This window comes from Diabrotica undecimpunctata, chromosome 1 (assembly GCF_040954645.1).
Source record: "Diabrotica undecimpunctata isolate CICGRU chromosome 1, icDiaUnde3, whole genome shotgun sequence".
NCBI lineage: Eukaryota > Metazoa > Arthropoda > Insecta > Coleoptera > Chrysomelidae > Diabrotica > Diabrotica undecimpunctata.
Genome location: NC_092803.1, coordinates 9,016,276 through 9,034,057, shown reverse-complemented (window position 1 = coordinate 9,034,057; position 17,782 = coordinate 9,016,276). Strand labels below are relative to the sequence as shown.

The 17,782-nt window shown below is 33.6% G+C and overlaps 1 protein-coding gene across 2 annotated transcripts in view; it reads right to left on the bottom strand.

Annotated features, from left to right (window-relative positions):
- Positions 1-14,732, bottom strand: part of Peritrophin-A (Peritrophin A) — a 51,267-nt gene extending 36,535 nt beyond the window's left edge. The window contains exon 1 of one of the 2 annotated variants that reach the window (XM_072536259.1): positions 14,556-14,732. In XM_072536259.1, the coding sequence (XP_072392360.1) occupies positions 14,556-14,598 (43 nt within the window). In that variant the 5' untranslated portion in view covers positions 14,599-14,732. The remainder of the gene's footprint in view (positions 1-14,555) is intronic. The other variant, XM_072536262.1, reaches the window with a different exon arrangement.
- Between the last annotated feature and the right edge of the window lie 3,050 nt (positions 14,733-17,782).

Below are 17,782 nucleotides of genomic sequence, written 5' to 3'. Positions count from 1 at the left end.
CTTCTTCACTTGTAGATAGGTACTCTATTTTCGCGAGGTTAATATCTAGGCCAGCCTTGGTATATTCTTCTTGTAGTTTCTTCATCATGTAGCTGAGGTCGTCTTGGTCTTGTGCAATCACTACTTGATCGTCTGCAAAACTTAACGTATATAGGTATTCGTTCCGTACCGGTACTCCCATGCCTTCGCATTTTCTTTTCCATGTAGTCAAGGCTTTCTCTAAGTATATTTTGAATAGGGTTGGAGATGTGGAACCACCCTGCAGGAGCCCTTTTGTTGTGGTGAAGTCTCCTATGATTCTTGTTCTCATTTTAATGGACACTTTATTTTCTTTATACAGAACTTTTGTAGCTTCTATGAGTTCCGTCTGTATTTCTAATTTGTACATTGCCTCCCATAGTTCTGACCTTGGTACAGAGTCATACGCCTTTCTCATTTATGGCTTTCTGAAATATCCATTGTATCATCCGGTGTAATTTTTTTGATCCGTATTTTATAAGCTCAGGTAAGATGCTTCCAGGCCCCGGTGCTTTCTTATTTTGGATTACTTTTATGACCGTTCTCATTTCCCTATCTGTTATTTCTATTTCTTGTTGTGGGAATCTGCTTCGTCTTCGCCTGTTTTCTTTTCCAATGAATTTCTTTGTTCTGTTAATAGTTCCTTGTAGTAGTCCTTCCATTCTTTGTCCTGTATATTTCCCAATTTAATTTTTTCTTTTGAGTTTTGTTTCAATCCTCTCAGTACTTTCCATGACTCCGAAGTTCTTGTACCTCTTATATATGTTTCAATATTTAAGCAGATTCTTTCCCATTCTTCATTCTTTTGCTGAAGAATGAAGAATGCATAGAACAAGTAATGGGTTTAAATATCTAGGCATCACGTCATCTAACTACGTGAAACTCGAAACCGAAGTGGAAGATCAAGTGAATAGAACAAACAGAGTCGCAGGCTGCCCGAATAAAACAATATGGAGAAATAAAAATATCGAGAAAGCAATGAAAGGCAGAATTTACAAAACAGTTATCAGACCAATAATGACATATGTAGCAGAAATACGACCTGACGCAGATAGGACAACAAAATGTTAGAAATAGCAGAGATGAAAACACCTAGAAAAATTGATGGTAAGACACTATAAGACAAAGCTAGAAGTACATATATACAGATATACAACGTAGATGCAAGGTGAAGAACATCAAGAACTGGCCAAGAAATAGAACAATTGAATGGAACGATCATATAAGCCGAATGACAACAAATAGAGTAGTAAAGATGACAAGAGACGGTTCCCCAATAGAAAGGCGATCAGTAGAAAGACCACGTAAACCATGGAACAACTTACTGGAGGCACATTGAAAAAAAAAAACAGACAGAGTCACGTCTACATAAAAAGGAGAAGAAAAGAATAGTACATTAAACGTGTTGTTTAGAAAAATTATAGTTGATTAGAGAAGTCAGAGCAAAACTAGTCTGAAAGGTTTGAGCCGACTCTAATGCAAGGTTGAGGTTTTCACTCGATGGTGGTGTTTAAAGAAGTGGTTGGCTAAAGAAGTAAGATTTATTTGATGGTTAATAAAATGAGGAAAAGTGGGAGTGATTTGTAAACCCTACATTTGTGCGAAGAAATGCAGCTACGAATGAAATTTCAGTTTATATACAAATACATATCGCCGGAAGATAAGAAAAGTCGATAAACAATTTCAAATTTTATCGGAAATGAGAAAGTTGATGTACTGATGAAGCAGAAGAAACCACTCAATTAACTACACTATTACTTTAGTTTACGTGCAATTTGTCGTTTGCTCCTCTTCTGTATTGTATTGCGCTGCATATGCCTTTCTTGAGACATAAATTATTTCAAATCATAGCTATAAACCCGGAAAGCGACGTATCATTGTAAAATACTTTTATCGACGGTAAATACTTATCGTTAAAGTCTAACTTAAGTATGAATCGTTTTTACCAGACAACAGACTTTATTGCCCTACATTTCTTCTTCTTCTTCTTCTAGTTCCATGACCGTTATCTATCGTTGGATATCATGTTGGCTACCATATTCGCTATCGTGACTTTATTGACAGCAGCTCTAAATAACGATGAAGTTGATTTTCCATACCATTGCCTTAGATTTTTCAGCCATGATGTTCTTCTTCTACCAGGACCACGATTACCTTGGATCTTTCCCTGAATGATCAGATGTAAAAGATCATATTTTTCAGGGTGTCTCATAATGTGACCGAAGTATTCCAGCTTGCGTTTCTTTATTATATTGACCAGTTGTGTTGTTTGGTTCAGCCGTCTAAGGATTTCCTCATTTCTAACTCTGTCGACCCAGCTTATTTTTAGTAGTCGTCTGTATACCCACATCTCAAAGGATGTCAAGCGTCTAAGGATAGCCTCAGTTAAAGTCCACGCTTCCACTCCATACAGCAGGACAGGAAAGATGTAGCAAGATGTCATTCGAACTCTAAGGTCAATGCTAAGATCTTGACTGCAAAGTACGTTTCTCATTTTTACAAAGGCAGCTCGGGCTTGTTCTATTCGGCTTTTAATTTCTGCGGTTGGATCCCAGCTCTCATTGATATTACTGCCGAGATGTGTACTCTGTCCAGTGTGGCATCTCCGACTTTTATACCGTCATCCTGTATATAATTTTGTTTGTTAACTATCATATATTTAGTTTTCTTAACGTTGAGTTTTAATCCATACTGATCACAAGTCTGTTTTATTTTGTTTATTAGATTTTGAAGGTCTTCTCCGCAATTAGCAAGCACTAAGGTATCGTCGGCATATCTAATATTGTTGACATTTCTTGCGAAAATTAATCTAAAAACTATAATGACAAATATTTTCAGACCAATCATAACACATTTTCTAGACAATTTTGTTTTACTATGCTATGATATAATATTATGTACTAGCAAATACGAGTTCAACGTAAGATTACAACAGAAACCCTTTGTTTTTATTTCAAATAGTCCACACCTCGAGTTTTTTATGGATTTATTTATGTTAGTGTAAGTGAAATACCGTATCGAACATACGTTTGTGTTGTAATTATTTGATACTGCACCCACTTGGTAAACGTAAACTATCTCGTGTAGAATTTTAATTAGGTCCAAGCAGTAGCGGAGTCACTATTAGTATCGATTGTCCACCAAACTCTTCATAAAAGAATACTGCAAATTATTTACCCAATTTTATGTTGATTTGACGAATTATCTTAATAAAAATACTTCTTAAGTGAGGGAAAAAGACACAAAAAGAGAGAAAAAGAGAGTAAAACATCTTCGAAATAAATATCGAACGTAATAAACTATGCATAGACAACTGAAAACAACAAATATGAAGAAAAAGACGAAAAAAAAATTATATCATCGGCACCTCTTTTTCTTTTTAGTTTTAATGAGTAGTTAATATAAGGTGACCTTGAATGTCCTTGGTTAAGGAAAAATGTTGATTTTAAATTGTACAAAAATGCATATTTCGCAGTACAAGTAGATTGTGTAAGAAAGCAATTATGGTTTTTTATTAATTTTAAATATTAACATACATATGATTGTTTACTCTTATCGTGAGAATTTTTTATTAAGTTAAGCTCACAATATTATTGTATAAGTACACACAATGATCATCATTGTTTCTATAATATGCACTTGTGAAATATTCAGAATGTGGGAAAATTACGGGATATTAAGCACTGTATCTTGAATCAATCTTCCTTATTAATTTTTATAAAGTTTTGATGTATTTTAATATTTTGTACAATTTTTACGTACGCGAATTGAGCTTGAACTTTTTTATCTATAATTAAAGAGCTATATCTCTGAACCCAATGGAAAGGTTTTAACTCCCAATATCTTATTTTTTTTTGCTTTAATGTCAACTTTCTGATGATATAATCTGTAAAACCATAAAAGATAAGTATTATTTTGTAGATTAAGAAGAACGAAAGGAAAACTTACAAAATTTTATGATTTTCAATTAATTGTCAAAACTTAACCAAATCAGGAAAAAAATTGTAGAAAACGGCAAGTTAAACGACTTTTAAGTACCTTCCAAACCAGCGTTGCGCTGGTAAATTAAAATCTATGTAGAAGATTCAAAGATACATCTGTTTAAAAAAAGTCTGTTTTGTGAAAATCCAATTTTTAATCATTTTTAAACTGATAGAACTTTTTCACGAAAATCTTTCTTTCAATTTTCTTCAATTTTTTTTTGTCTTAGAGAGAGGTCTGGAATCTTCAAAAGACATCTCAGCCCAGGACGCCACCTGACTGACCTTAGTGCAGGATTCGTTCTTCGTACTCCCGGCGATAGTTCCCGAGGTACTTTAAAATGCCCTCTCGTCGCCGAGTCTACGCCTAACGCTTACCTGCTAAACCAGACCCTCCTCTGTTCTCCAGCGATCCGGAAGCGGAATGGCCGCTGTAAGGCCGGCATCACTTCCGAAGCACTACCTTCATTCATTCATTCTCCATTCATACACATCCACACTCCATTCATCAGCAAGGAGGCTCCCTATCTCGTTCCAGGTAGCGCGTAGAAGACCCTCATCGCTGCTAGTACGGCATTATTCCCGGACGGGCATTTCCTCCTTCCCAACAGTCTGATTCACGCCTATCTAACTCATACAGTGTGACCCACTTCTCTAGCTTCAAGTTCCAGCATCACTCTTACCCTTGCCTTTGGTCCAGCAGTCTTTCTTCATCTTCCTTTTTATTGATCACTGCACGGATATAGCTGTGTATGTTAGTCCAACCTAATTTATTTTCAATCATTCTCTCAATCATTTCTCTCACTATAACAAAATTCACACCTGTCTCTCTCTCTCTCCATTCTGTTCCTTTCCACTATCCATCTGCTGCAATCTAACATCGTATGTGTCACAGTGTCCGAGTATCCACAGTATAGGTATTCATCTGTGTCAGCCTTTTCGAACCTAGAGAGGTAGGCCCTAAAACACCCGTGTCCTGTAAGCACCTGCGTCAGGAAATAATCCAGTTGCCTGTGGCCACAGTCCACCGAATCTCTTATGTTCGGGATCAGCATTTTCGTTCACTGTATCACAACCTCCGTGTTGTTCCATTCTTCTTGCCATCTTTTAATTGACTTTTCCCTTTCCTGTCTTCTCTCGGCCACAGTAAGGTTTAAGCCTCTTCTCTCATAGAGCTCTTTTTTTTCCACCGCCAAAACATGCAACGGAACACATCCAGTGATGATCCACAAGGCTGCCGCAGACACAGTCCTGTAGGTGCATGCCACTCGCAATAGACTTGTTCTGTCCACTTGTGTCACGAGCCTCCTATAGGCCGTTATCTCTACCGCCTCTATTTCATTTTCCGATTCTGAATAGTATACTCTGTATTCTTCTATGTCACAATAACTTGAGTCAGGCCACCCCATTTCGCTTATGCCCATTATTGCTATTTTCATGCGTTCCATTTCTTTGATTGCGCATTGGATTTTTCCTGATTTAGCCTTAGTCTCAACGTTCCAAGTGGATATTCTCTTCAGACAATTCGTGTATATTTTTCTTATAGGTGTGTTATTGGGCATTTTACAGGGATTTTGCATATGAACGACCCGGAAATCACCTCTCTTGCCGGATCTTGGTCTTCGATGTCCATGATCAGTAAGCGAGTTTGTGTTATGTTGTACAGCCATTATGATTGTACTAGAGCCACGACAAAAGAGTGCCCTACCACCTACCAACTCATCCGCCCGAAGCCGTACGTCAGCAAGTGGAGGACTGCTTATACCGGCAATCATTCGGTGAATTATCTGTTGGTCCACGGGAGGTATTTTATTTCCCTCCTACACAACGATCCTCCCCTATCGGCCACCTGGGGACTCGCTCTCTCGAGAGAACCTCTAATTACTAGAGAGTGTGTATTTTAATAATTCCCGTGTCAGGTCCGGTACTGTGGAGAACGGATAATCTGGATTCTAATGTATCACCGTTTGCAGTTCCAGCTATTCTCGTTAATATGCTTTAAGGGTAATTTAGGTAGAGATAGTGCAAACACTCCTGACTACGGCGCAGTAGACGAAATTTGGTTTAGTTCCCACTTCCATGCAAAACGCATTGTACTGTGCACTGTATAATTCCACTTACAATAGAACCTTTCTGCATATAAGTGAATTTGACTCCGCCTTCGCGCAGCTCCATGGTCAGGAGTGTTTGATTTACCTATAGTAAAAGGTACATATTTCACTATGAATTTCGGAATATGTATTTTACATTCGTTCACTCTATAGTGCGCAAGTCTTCCGAAAAGAATTTTGCGTTATTATAACATTAGTAATAAACGTTTTTCTAATTACATTCTGCTTTCTGTTTTGTTGAAAACAAAAGCCACGTTGTATTAATATTTAAATATGCAAAACACTATTAAATAATAATTTACACAATAACCTGAACATCACTAATTGAGTTGCATTATTTATTTCGTTAAATAAACATTAAAGAATTAGTGTCAGACAGAGACGTGACATTCTATATGCCTGATTCATTCTTATAAGGAAGTTTGTACTTTCTATTAGCGAGTAAATAAACAAAACTTTCAGATTTGAGTTCTTTTATTTCGTTTTTGTGTAATCAGCGATTTATTCTAAAATCATTATCGGGTAAATGAAGGAAACAATTAGGATTGATTGGTTTTTAAAGCTAGTTGTGGTTTCTTGAACAGGAAAACAAGAACGCTCGTTGAGTTTTTCATCTAATTTACTCAAATAAAAATAATATAACAAATAAAAGTGTAGATGATGTACAAAGATGAGTGGATCTAGTTCAACTAGCATATGTAGTAAATACAAAATTAGCGGGGTAATTATTTAAAGCAATAAAAAATGAAGTGTATATGGTTGTAAATATAAGAACAATCAATTGGCACAACTTATTTTTATTAAATCATTAGCAGCATATGAACTATAAACCACTTACGTTTGGTTGTAAATAATGGCAGCAGTAGTTGAGAATACAAACCCAATAGAATGCAAACACGAATCTAGAAAATCATTAGAAAAGTGCAGAGAAGCTAAAGAAAACTGGATGTCAACAAAATGCGTGGAAACTGAACAACTTCAGGAAAAATACAACACCTTTAATGTCCATAAATAAGTAAAGTAAATGACAAGTATACACAGAAAGAGACAACCAAATAATGATAAGTACAGAACACAAACTAAAGAGATTAAAATAATATCTTCGGACACGTTTTGAAAATGGTAGACCTTGTGCTGCTCCATCCACAGATGATTGAATAAATAACAAATGTCATTTTATTAAGATACCTTTTTCCCATCCTACAAAAGCTCTTCTTATAATATGCTTCCCATCTATATTCAACGCCAAAGTTGGGGCCAGCAAAACATCATCTGCAGTTAAACCATTTGAACTATGAAACCGGAACGATCGGGGAAACACATAACTTTTCCAATACCATAGAAGGGCTGCAAAACTTAATAAACAAAATAATGGAAACAAGTAGAACATACAGACTGGATATAAACACCAGCAAAACCAAGCTAATGTCCATCAGCAAGAAAAACATAACTGAAGCAAATCTGTATGTGAACCAAACAAGAATATGTTGTCTCACAGTGTAAATACTTGAGAACTATAATCAATGAGTCGTGGGACAATGCCCAAGAGATTAAATGTCGCATCAGAAAGGCAAAAAGGGCATTCTTGACTATAAGCTCTGTGTTCAAGAGCCATGACCTTACCCTAGAAACAAAAATAAGGCTCCTTAAATGTTACATGTACTCAGTTCTTTTGTACAAAATAGAAAAGTGGACATAAAAGGCGGAAACTCTATCAAAACTTAAGGCTTTTGAGCTATGGTTATACAGAAGAATCTTGAAGATACCATGGACAAAGAAAGTTACCAATGAAGAAGTACTATGGAGGATCAACACAACCGCGGATTTGGTCAAAATCGTGAAGGGCCGTAAGCTGCAATACTTAAGACATATAATGAGAAATCAAGGCAGCTATAAGCTACTCCCATGCATTTTGAAGGGTAAAATTGAAGGAAAAAGAGCCCCAGGACGTGAAGAATATCCTGGTTTTCTAACCTGAGAGCATGATATAGAAAGATTCCATAGCAGAAAGCTATTCCATATAGCGACCAACAAAGTCATTATAGTCAGAATGATCGCCAACGTTCGGAACGGACAAGCATCCTAAGAAGAAGATATATTAAACCATTGTGGAGACAGTATACATCCTTGTGTGACACCTTAGATAGATAGATAGATAGATAGATATAACGTTTATTGACCACTTTACATAAAGTTTGAAGTCCGTATAAAAAATACAATAAAAAATTAACTTAACCCTATTGGCTAAAGTAATATACATATGTAAGTATTAGCAGAAGAATTAAAATTAAAAATTTAAGATAAAAAAATCTCTAACCAAAAAAAAAACAAACCTAAACTGTCACATAAAAAATCTTTGAAATATGGAAGTAACAAAAATGTGCAAATAATTAGGAATACTCCCGAATCGATGACTAAATAAACTAATACATAAAACTTAGTACATTTTAATAGCAATAATACAATGTGATATGTAGATAGTAAATCGACAGTATTCTGACCAAACTGGGTACACGTTATAAAGGTGTATTGAGGTATTCTGTCTTTGAGTAAAAACAATATGCTAAAAAATGCTTTCTGATCCCATTTTTAAACAGTGGTGGAGACAGAATTTTTATTTCGTTAGGCAGATAGTTATACAAGTGAATATCAATTGAATTCTTTGTGCTCTTTGATAGTCTGAATCGTTGTGACCTAATTAAATCCCTCGATCTTGTTAGATGATCATGTAATTGGGAGTTTATAGTAAACTTATTTTTATTATCGTGAATTTCCAACAGTGTTGCATACATATAAAGCGAAGGTAGAGGCATAATACCCATGTTCAAAAATAATGGTTTACAATGAATACTTAAATCCGCTCCAGCAAGTATCCTCACCACCTTCTTTTGTAATTTAAATATTCTGTCGGCATGACCAGAGTTGCCCCAAACAGCTATTCCATATTGTATATGACTATGAAACAATGAAAAGTAACACATTTTAAGGGTACTTTTAGGTACCAAATAAACCAGGTTACGCATTACAAATATTGTACTGGCGAGTTTAGAACTTAAGTTGTCTATATGGATGCCCCAATCTAAGTTGTCATCCATAAAAATCCCTAACAATTTGATGCTATATCCAAAAATGTGTCTTCGATCTGAACTGAAAACTATATTTTGATTTTTATCCTCGTTTAGTTTTAGTTTATTATGTGTAAACCAGTTTTTAATTTTAAGCACATCGTTTCCTATTTTGTTATTTAAATTATATTGATTCTGGTCGGTACTAATAACGGTTGTATCATCTGCAAAACATATACACCTTAAGGGGTGGGTATAATGAAATATATCGTTGAGATATAGAAGAAAAAATGTAGGTCCTAATATAGACCCTTGGGGAACTCCATGTTCAACATTGTGAAAATTGGAGTAGTTATTATTTAAAAAAACGGCCTGTTTTCTGTTTATTAAATACGATGGAAATAAATTAAGAGCATTTCCCCTTATGCCATATTTGTGCATTTTGTCTAAAAGTAAAGTGTGTGAGACACAATCAAAAGCCTTAGATAAGTCACACAATGTTAAAGACACGAAGTGACCTCTCTCTAGGCCATCAACTACTTCCCTTACAATTTCCTGAATTGCTTGAGTAGTGCTGCATTTTTTTCTGAAACCATATTGATTACAATGAAGTATTTTGTACTTTTCTATGTACTCTATTAAGCGGTTATTCAAAATACTTTCAAAAATTTTACCAAGAATAGGAATAATAGAAATAGGGCGATAATTTTCAATTTCTTCTGGAGATCCTTTTTTGAGTAGCGGTAACACTTTTGTTACTTTTAATACATCGGGAAAAATTCCTTCGATAAGGCAAAGATTATAAAGTATGACCAGTTTATCAATAATAATATCCAGAGTTTCTATCACTAATTGTTTGTTTAAGAAGTAAAAATCAGTGCATTTTGAGTTTTTCAAGCTGTATAATGTATTCCTAACTTCAGTATCACTAACAGGTGTTAAAAACAACGAGTGGCAAGGGGAGTATATTCCCTCCAAAAAATTCATGGCATCATTTTCATCTGTCTCATCTAACGAGTTCAATATATTTCCCGCTACCGAAGTAAAGTAATTATTAAACTCGTTTGATGAAATATTACATGAAGTTACTTTTTTATTTTGAGTTTTATTCCTATGATAATTGATGACTTTCCAAGAATCTCGAGATATATTATCAGATTTTAAGAAAAACTGCTCATATGCCAGTTTTTTCTTTATTGTTAATTGATAGTGTTTTTTGAATTGATTATACAGAGTTTAATCACTAGTAAGGTTAGCAGTAATTTTTATCTTCGAAAGGTTTACTCGCATTTTCCTTAGTTCATCGTCAAACCAAGAAACAGGTGCCTCAAAATGAATTCTTGACTTTTTTACTGGAAAGCAAACTTCAGTTAATTTTACATATGTGTCAATTATGAACTCAGCTAATTCCGTTGCTGTTATTGAATTGTTTATTAACGACCAATCCACAGATTTCAGTGATTGTTTTAACATTTGGGTGCCTTTACATGTTATGTGTCTTCTGAATATCCTATCATTGTCAATTTGATCAGATTTTATTTTTAAATTCAGGAATGGAGCACAATGATTAGCAAGGCATGGGTCTACAACACCACACCCAACTATTTCATTATCTATATTTGTTAAAATATTATCTAAACAACTTGCTGATGTAGCAGTGATTCTTGTAAATTCATCAATCCTCATAGTTAAACCAATAGAAGAAATTAGATCGGAAAAATATTTTAATTCATTTGAAGTGCCTTTGAAATCAATATTGAAATCCCCAATTATAATTGTTTGAACATAATTATTAGAACAGAATATTAATAATTTTTCAAATAGGCCTAAGAAAATTTGGAAATCTGCGTTACCTGTTCTATACACTGATACTAGAATAGTTTTTATATCTATAATTTCCAAAGCACAAAATTCACCTTCATATTCACAAGATATATCATTTAAAGAAACTGGACGTGTAGATATTTTGCCATCGCAGAAAATAGCAACACCCCCATGTTCTCTACTTTTTCTACAGTAACAAGTTGATAAAAAGTATCTGTCAATTATCACTGTTGTTAATTCAGATTCTCTAAGCCAATGTTCAGAAAAGCACAAAATATTGTAAGTTTTATCTTTTAAAAAAATGTTAAGTTGATCAATTTTATTTAATAAACTTTGTGTATTTATATGAAAAATGCTTACCAAACTGGTTTGGTCAGGATTTACTACCAACTTTTGTTTATCAGAACTTATCATATCACTTTCACAAAAAAACATATATATATAATATAACACGTGTTGATAATATGGGGAGACTAGCAGTCAAAGGAAAGTCTAAGGAAATGCAGTCGAAAAATTGTTAAAGACGACCTTCATTAATGCGGTACGTGCAAACCAGAACAGGTATAGATAAAAACACAGCGTAAATAGAGCAATACCATTCCTGGAAGAACCACAAGATTCATAATTACCATGCGTATGCTACGATGTACGAATCAAAGGTAAACAAATAATAAATATTTGTCTGTTTCATTCTTACACGAATCTTTTGCATATTATTCCATTTTCCATTAAGACGGTAACCCAGATATTTATATAATTCATTAAATCTAAAATCGAGAAAATTCATCAAAAAAAATTGGTCTAATACTAGAATAAAAACACAAAAAAATTTAAAGGCTCAAAAAAAACTGAAAGCAATGTAGAAAAGGAAGTAGGAACGAATACAATGAGAAGATCAATTAAAAAAAATATTGAAATAAAGATGGAACATAATATATTGAAGAAATGAAGACACTGACAAGAGATAATAAAGTGTGAAAAACATGGTAATTTAGAAGACAGAGAACCAATTCTATTCCTGAAACGAATAAAGAACTAAACAGACAAATATTGTTCTGAAGCTATTTTCTTGTGACATTTTAAAGTAATTACTATTTTAGAGGGAATAAGTAACAATAAAATTGAAGGTTAAAATTAGTTTTTTAACGCTTCAATCTCCACTTGAAGATTTTAAGATTTAAGACTCATCATTTTTATGGTGTACCAAAAGTTCATAAAACCAATATACCGCTTAGTGAACTGTCAAAATTTTTATTAAATATTATGTAACCATTTGCAAATAAAAAGGACACATTTATAAAAAATACACAACATTTTTCAAATAAATTAGCAAATATTGAGTTTAATTCAAATATTTTAGTAAATTTTGACATAAACAGTTTATTTACAAATGTACCATTAGATAAGACTTTGAATATAATCAAGAAAAAACTAGAGACTGATGATACATTGGCAACTTGAACAAGACTTAATGTATCAGCTATAATGGAGTTATTGACATTATGTACTAATAATACATATTTTCAACTAAATAATGAATTCTATAAACAAAATTTTGGTCTAGCATTGGGCTCCAGTTTATCTTCATTATTAGCCGATATATTTATGGAAGATTTTGAAACAAATATGATTTCTGAACAAAATTTAAAACCCACAGTATGGTGGAGATATGTAGATGATGTATTCTCAATATGGCTTATGGATCAGAGTTGTTAGACACAGTCCTGAACGATATAAACGATAAAGGAAAGACAATAACATTTACCATGGAAAAGGAATATAATAACACACTATCTTTCCTGGTTGTTTTAATCTCTAAGAACGATACTGGATATGAGACTCAGGTGTATAGAAAATCAACACACACCAACAGATATTTAAATTACAAATCAAATCACAATATCAATATTTAAAAGGGAATCATTAAATCCTTATACGATAGAGCCAAAATTGTTTGTTTCAACTAAAATTCGTTCTTAAAGGAAAAACATTTGTTAACATCTGTTTTATTAAAACATAATTATCCTTTATCGTTTATAAATAGGGAATTTTCAACAATCGACCGAATAGAACAGAACAACTTGGAATGAGATCCTACAGCGTACACAAGAAATAATACGAGGAAAATAACAATACCATACTTAAAGGATTAACAGAAAAACTTAAAAAGATAGGAAATAAATTCAACATTTCAAGAACATTCAAAACAATAAACACATTGAGATCTATTTTATCTAAAACTAAACCTAACAATGAACAAGAAAAAACAAAGAATTGTATTTATAAAATACCTTGTGAATGCGATCAGTTTTATTTAGGTGAAACATCAAGGCCATTAAATGTTAGAATACGTGAACATCAATCTTATGTTAAAAATAGAGAATTTGATATACCTCAAATATATAAACATGCATGGGAAAATGAACATAGGTTTCAATGGAACGATTCAAGTATGGTCCTAGAAGAAACAGATGGTAAAAAGAGAAAAAACTAAGAAGCGGCTCTAATTATACTAACTGAGACCAATTGTGTTGCAAATTCCTCGGCAGAATGCAGTAGGATCTGGTTACCCATATTAAAAGAGGAAGTTAATAAAAGGAAAATACCAATATTAGTTAGTCAGTAACATATCGAGGATACATCATTTACGTTTTTAAAATAACACAGAAAATCAGAATACTTACCATGTCGGGATAATATTATGAGGTTTTTTACTGATTTTTTCCTCGTGATTTACTATGGAATCACTAACAGGAGAATTTTACTGTCATCATGGCATGTGGTTGTCTTTTTAATGACGAATCACATGCCACGATTTTTTTCTGACGGATATTCTCAAGTTAAAGATGATTTCATGTAACCGAATGAACTTACAATAAAGTCGTCCCAGAAACGCAACTCAGCAATACTGGCAATATCATTCTAAAGTCGTCTACTTTAAAATGTATAATATATGTCTGAATTGTCAATATGAATGAGTCAGACAAAATTAAATTATTAGAATAATTTTTCACCAAGTAACAAAGAAAAAACAAAATTTGTTTAATTTTATATTGTTTGTATTTTGAGAACGATTTCCAAAGTGGAACGTCAATTAAACTTATTTTAACCTTCAATTATGGATTATTCGCATTAAAATAGTAATTAAACAGACAGAAAAATTGAATTAGATAGAGACACTTTAAATACCTACACAAAATTATAATTAAAAGCATGCTGCCCAACAAAGTAATGGAGAACTTCTTTCAGGCAATATAGATTGGTGCAAACGGTGGACAAGATGGAAGAAAACTTATATCCAAGAACAATAAATAAATTGAATGAACTATTTGATAAAATATTACAGTTAACTATTCACTACTACTATTTAACATCTACATTCGAGTTTGGGCTATTTAAATTTAACACTGAAGATGATCTTTCTTAAATAACGAAACGTAGTACATGTACACACTATTCCAAATAATTATGAGTAGCACAATTCTTACAATTTTTCACAAATTTGATCCATCAATGGAATTTTTTCTCGTTAAAAATGTATACAATATGGTACTTACCGAAAGCAGCAAAAGAAAGGATAGTAATGGTAAGCGCTCTCATGTCGACTGCCTTTATCCTTGACTAAACTAAAAGTTAAATAAACTGCAGCTCTTTGCTGGACTGGACACTTCACACTTTCTATACGCGCGACCGATCGCCATGCGAATGCTATTGAGTTTTAAGACAATCTAGTACTCAGCTGTGCTCTGCAGTGGCGGCTTTACCCCTACAAAGAATTTGGTAGATCTTTAAGCAGTGTGTTGTGATGTCTATTTGACTATAATTTGTTTTATTTGCTTACTCCAATTTTGTTCTCTGGTGGCAATAATCCACATAAATTCTGAAATATTTTATTTACGCACTAAATGGCTATATGCATAAAATTACCATTTACAGTTGAGGTAAAAGAAATTAAGAAGCATTACAAATTACCATTTAATTAATTTTACTGTGTCATAAGCTGAGTTAATCTCGAATCTGGTTTTAATAATTCGAAGATATTAATTAGTCCAATTACTTATTCTTCTTCTTCTTAAGAGCAGCAGCTTTTATAGCTTTTGGTGAACTTGCAGCAGCCTTGGCGATCTTTGGTTTAGGTGCCTTCGGTTTTTTTCGTAGGACTGCCTTTATTTAATTTCTTCGCTTTGGTTGGTGTTTTTACTTTGGCCTCTGCGGAAGTCGGAACTGCGGATGAAGATGAGGCAGTTTTAGGTGCAGACTTCTTTTCAACTTTTTTCGCCTTTTTCTCTGTCTTTGATGCGGCTTTTTTAGCATTTGTCACTTTTTTTAGATTTTGCCTTGTAGCCGACAGCAGAACGTTTGGCAATGGCTGCAGTTTTTTTCCGTTTAGTTGTTCCTCCAGCTTTCTTTTTTTCTGCAAAACTAGGCTTTGCAGATCCAGGACACACGATGAGGTAGACGCTAACTTGAAAAATCCTAATGGGCCTCTTCCTTTTGTTTGCACCAACGATCCAGTAACAACTGCAGCTTTTAAATATTTTTTGATGAATGGTGTAACTTTCTCCGCATCTACTTTGTAATTTGCAGCAATATACTTGTTGATCGTTTGAAGAGAAGAACCACCTCTTTCCTTAAGCTCTTTGGTAGCATTGATTACCATTTTAGACTTTGAAGGATGAAAAGGTTTTGCTCGTGGATTTTTTTCCTTTTTGGATGGCGAAGATATTTGTGACGTTTCAGATGCCGACGTAGCCGAAGCGGATAATGATTGATTTTCTGTATCTGCCATTTCGTTGGAGATTAAAAAATCTTAAGTTAATATGCGGTATGTAACGATTTACTGACTGAGGAGCGAAAGCTGAGTAAATCTCTAACATTTAAAAGCATTTACAGCATAGATTTCCAAAGTCGTCTATATAGAGTTCAGGATAAATTTCTAATTGCAGGAAACAATTCCCTTGATCTTCTACAGCTGGATATATCTGTATATTATCTGCTACACTGAAGTTGTGTTAAATTATAGAGTGACAAAGTGGTCTGTATAGACTCACAGAAGTTGATTTCGTTATACAACGAGATAAGAAATTGGAAATTTTCAAGGTGAGAATGGGGTATAGGAATGGGGATATTCCACGTGAAAGGACCACTAGAATTAATTAAATGGAATTTATTGAGTATATCTTACACCAATAATATTTAAAATTATTAAACACCTGTAACATTATATTTTAATGTTCCAAAATTAAATTATTTACCATTTATAATTTCATATTACTCGTATTATTGTTGTATTCGTTTGACCGCTTTAAAACAAGTAAGTTTGCTTCTTGCCTATGATGTGCGTAAATCTTTGCTGTGCAATTACATTACACCTATTGTTTTTAATTTATCTAATCCGAAATTTTACTTCAGGATGTCCTATGTTTATTTGCAATTTTTGACAAGTTTAATTAGTTCACTAATTTTCTGTTCAGTGAAATTTTTTTATGAATAAAAGTAACGACAAAATTTTATTCATTATTTTTGCAATCGCATCCACTTGGGAAATGTCGTACTTTGTGATAACGCTAATCGCAAACGCAACGCTGTGCTGCCGAAAAGATGTATGCCAATATGCGGTCGAACCATCTGATCAGGTCTTTCAGCAACGACTTCTTTTACGACTTTAGGAAATGTTGTTTTTCTCCAAATTATTAAATATAATTTTCAAAATATGTCTATGAACTATTTTTGCATACATTTTAATATTTTAAAACTAATTTTAAATACTCACATGTCGTCTAATCAGAAATTGTTCTGTTTATAAAGTTAAATTTTAAGTAATGGTACTATGAAACAAAACTAACTTTTGAAAAAGTTGAATGTAGAGTACGAATTCAGAGAGAACTGTCTGAACCTTTTAAAACAAGTAACGGGCTACACCAGGGAGACCCTTTCTCCTGTATACTGTTCAATCTGGCTCTGGAAAAAGTAATACGTAGGTATGTTATAAATCACAACCATTGGTTTAATCTATAATAAATTAGTGCAAACACTTGCCTATGCTGATGATATAAATATTGCTGGGAGAACGGAAAACGTTGTACGAGAGGCGTATGCATGTAGCATTAAAATAATCAGCAACGAAAATGGGTTTAATAATAACCACCAACAAAACGAAGTATAGGAATATAAGCACGTAACCACAAATTCTACTACCACTTGTTATAGAAAACGACGTCATCGAAGCAGTGAACGAATTTGTATACTTGTGAACGCTACTTAACACTGAAAATAATATTACCGCAGAGATAAACCGCAAAATTTGCACGACCCACAGATGCTATTTCGGATTTAATCTCCTCCTTATCGAGAAACACAAAAATAAAACTCTACAAAACAATAAGACGCCCAGTCCTAACATATGGGTCAGAGACCTTGACTCTAACAAAAGGTAATGAAAACATGTTAGTATGTTTTGAAAGAAAAGTACTAAGGTGAATCTATGGAGCAGTGAATAACAATGGATTGTGGAGAAGACGATACAACTTCCAATTCTATAAAAATACTAGGAACCAGACATTATAAAGCATTTTAAGGTAGGAGGTCTGAGGTTGATGGGACATGTAATTCGAATGGAACAAAATGACCCATCTAGGAAAACGCTCCTTGATAGACCCATTGGTCAAAGAAGAAGAGGGAGAACCATAACAAGGTTCCTTGATGACATCGATGAAGATATGAGAAATATGGAAATACGTGCTTAGCGAAGGAAGATGATGGATAGGGACGACGAAATTTTTGA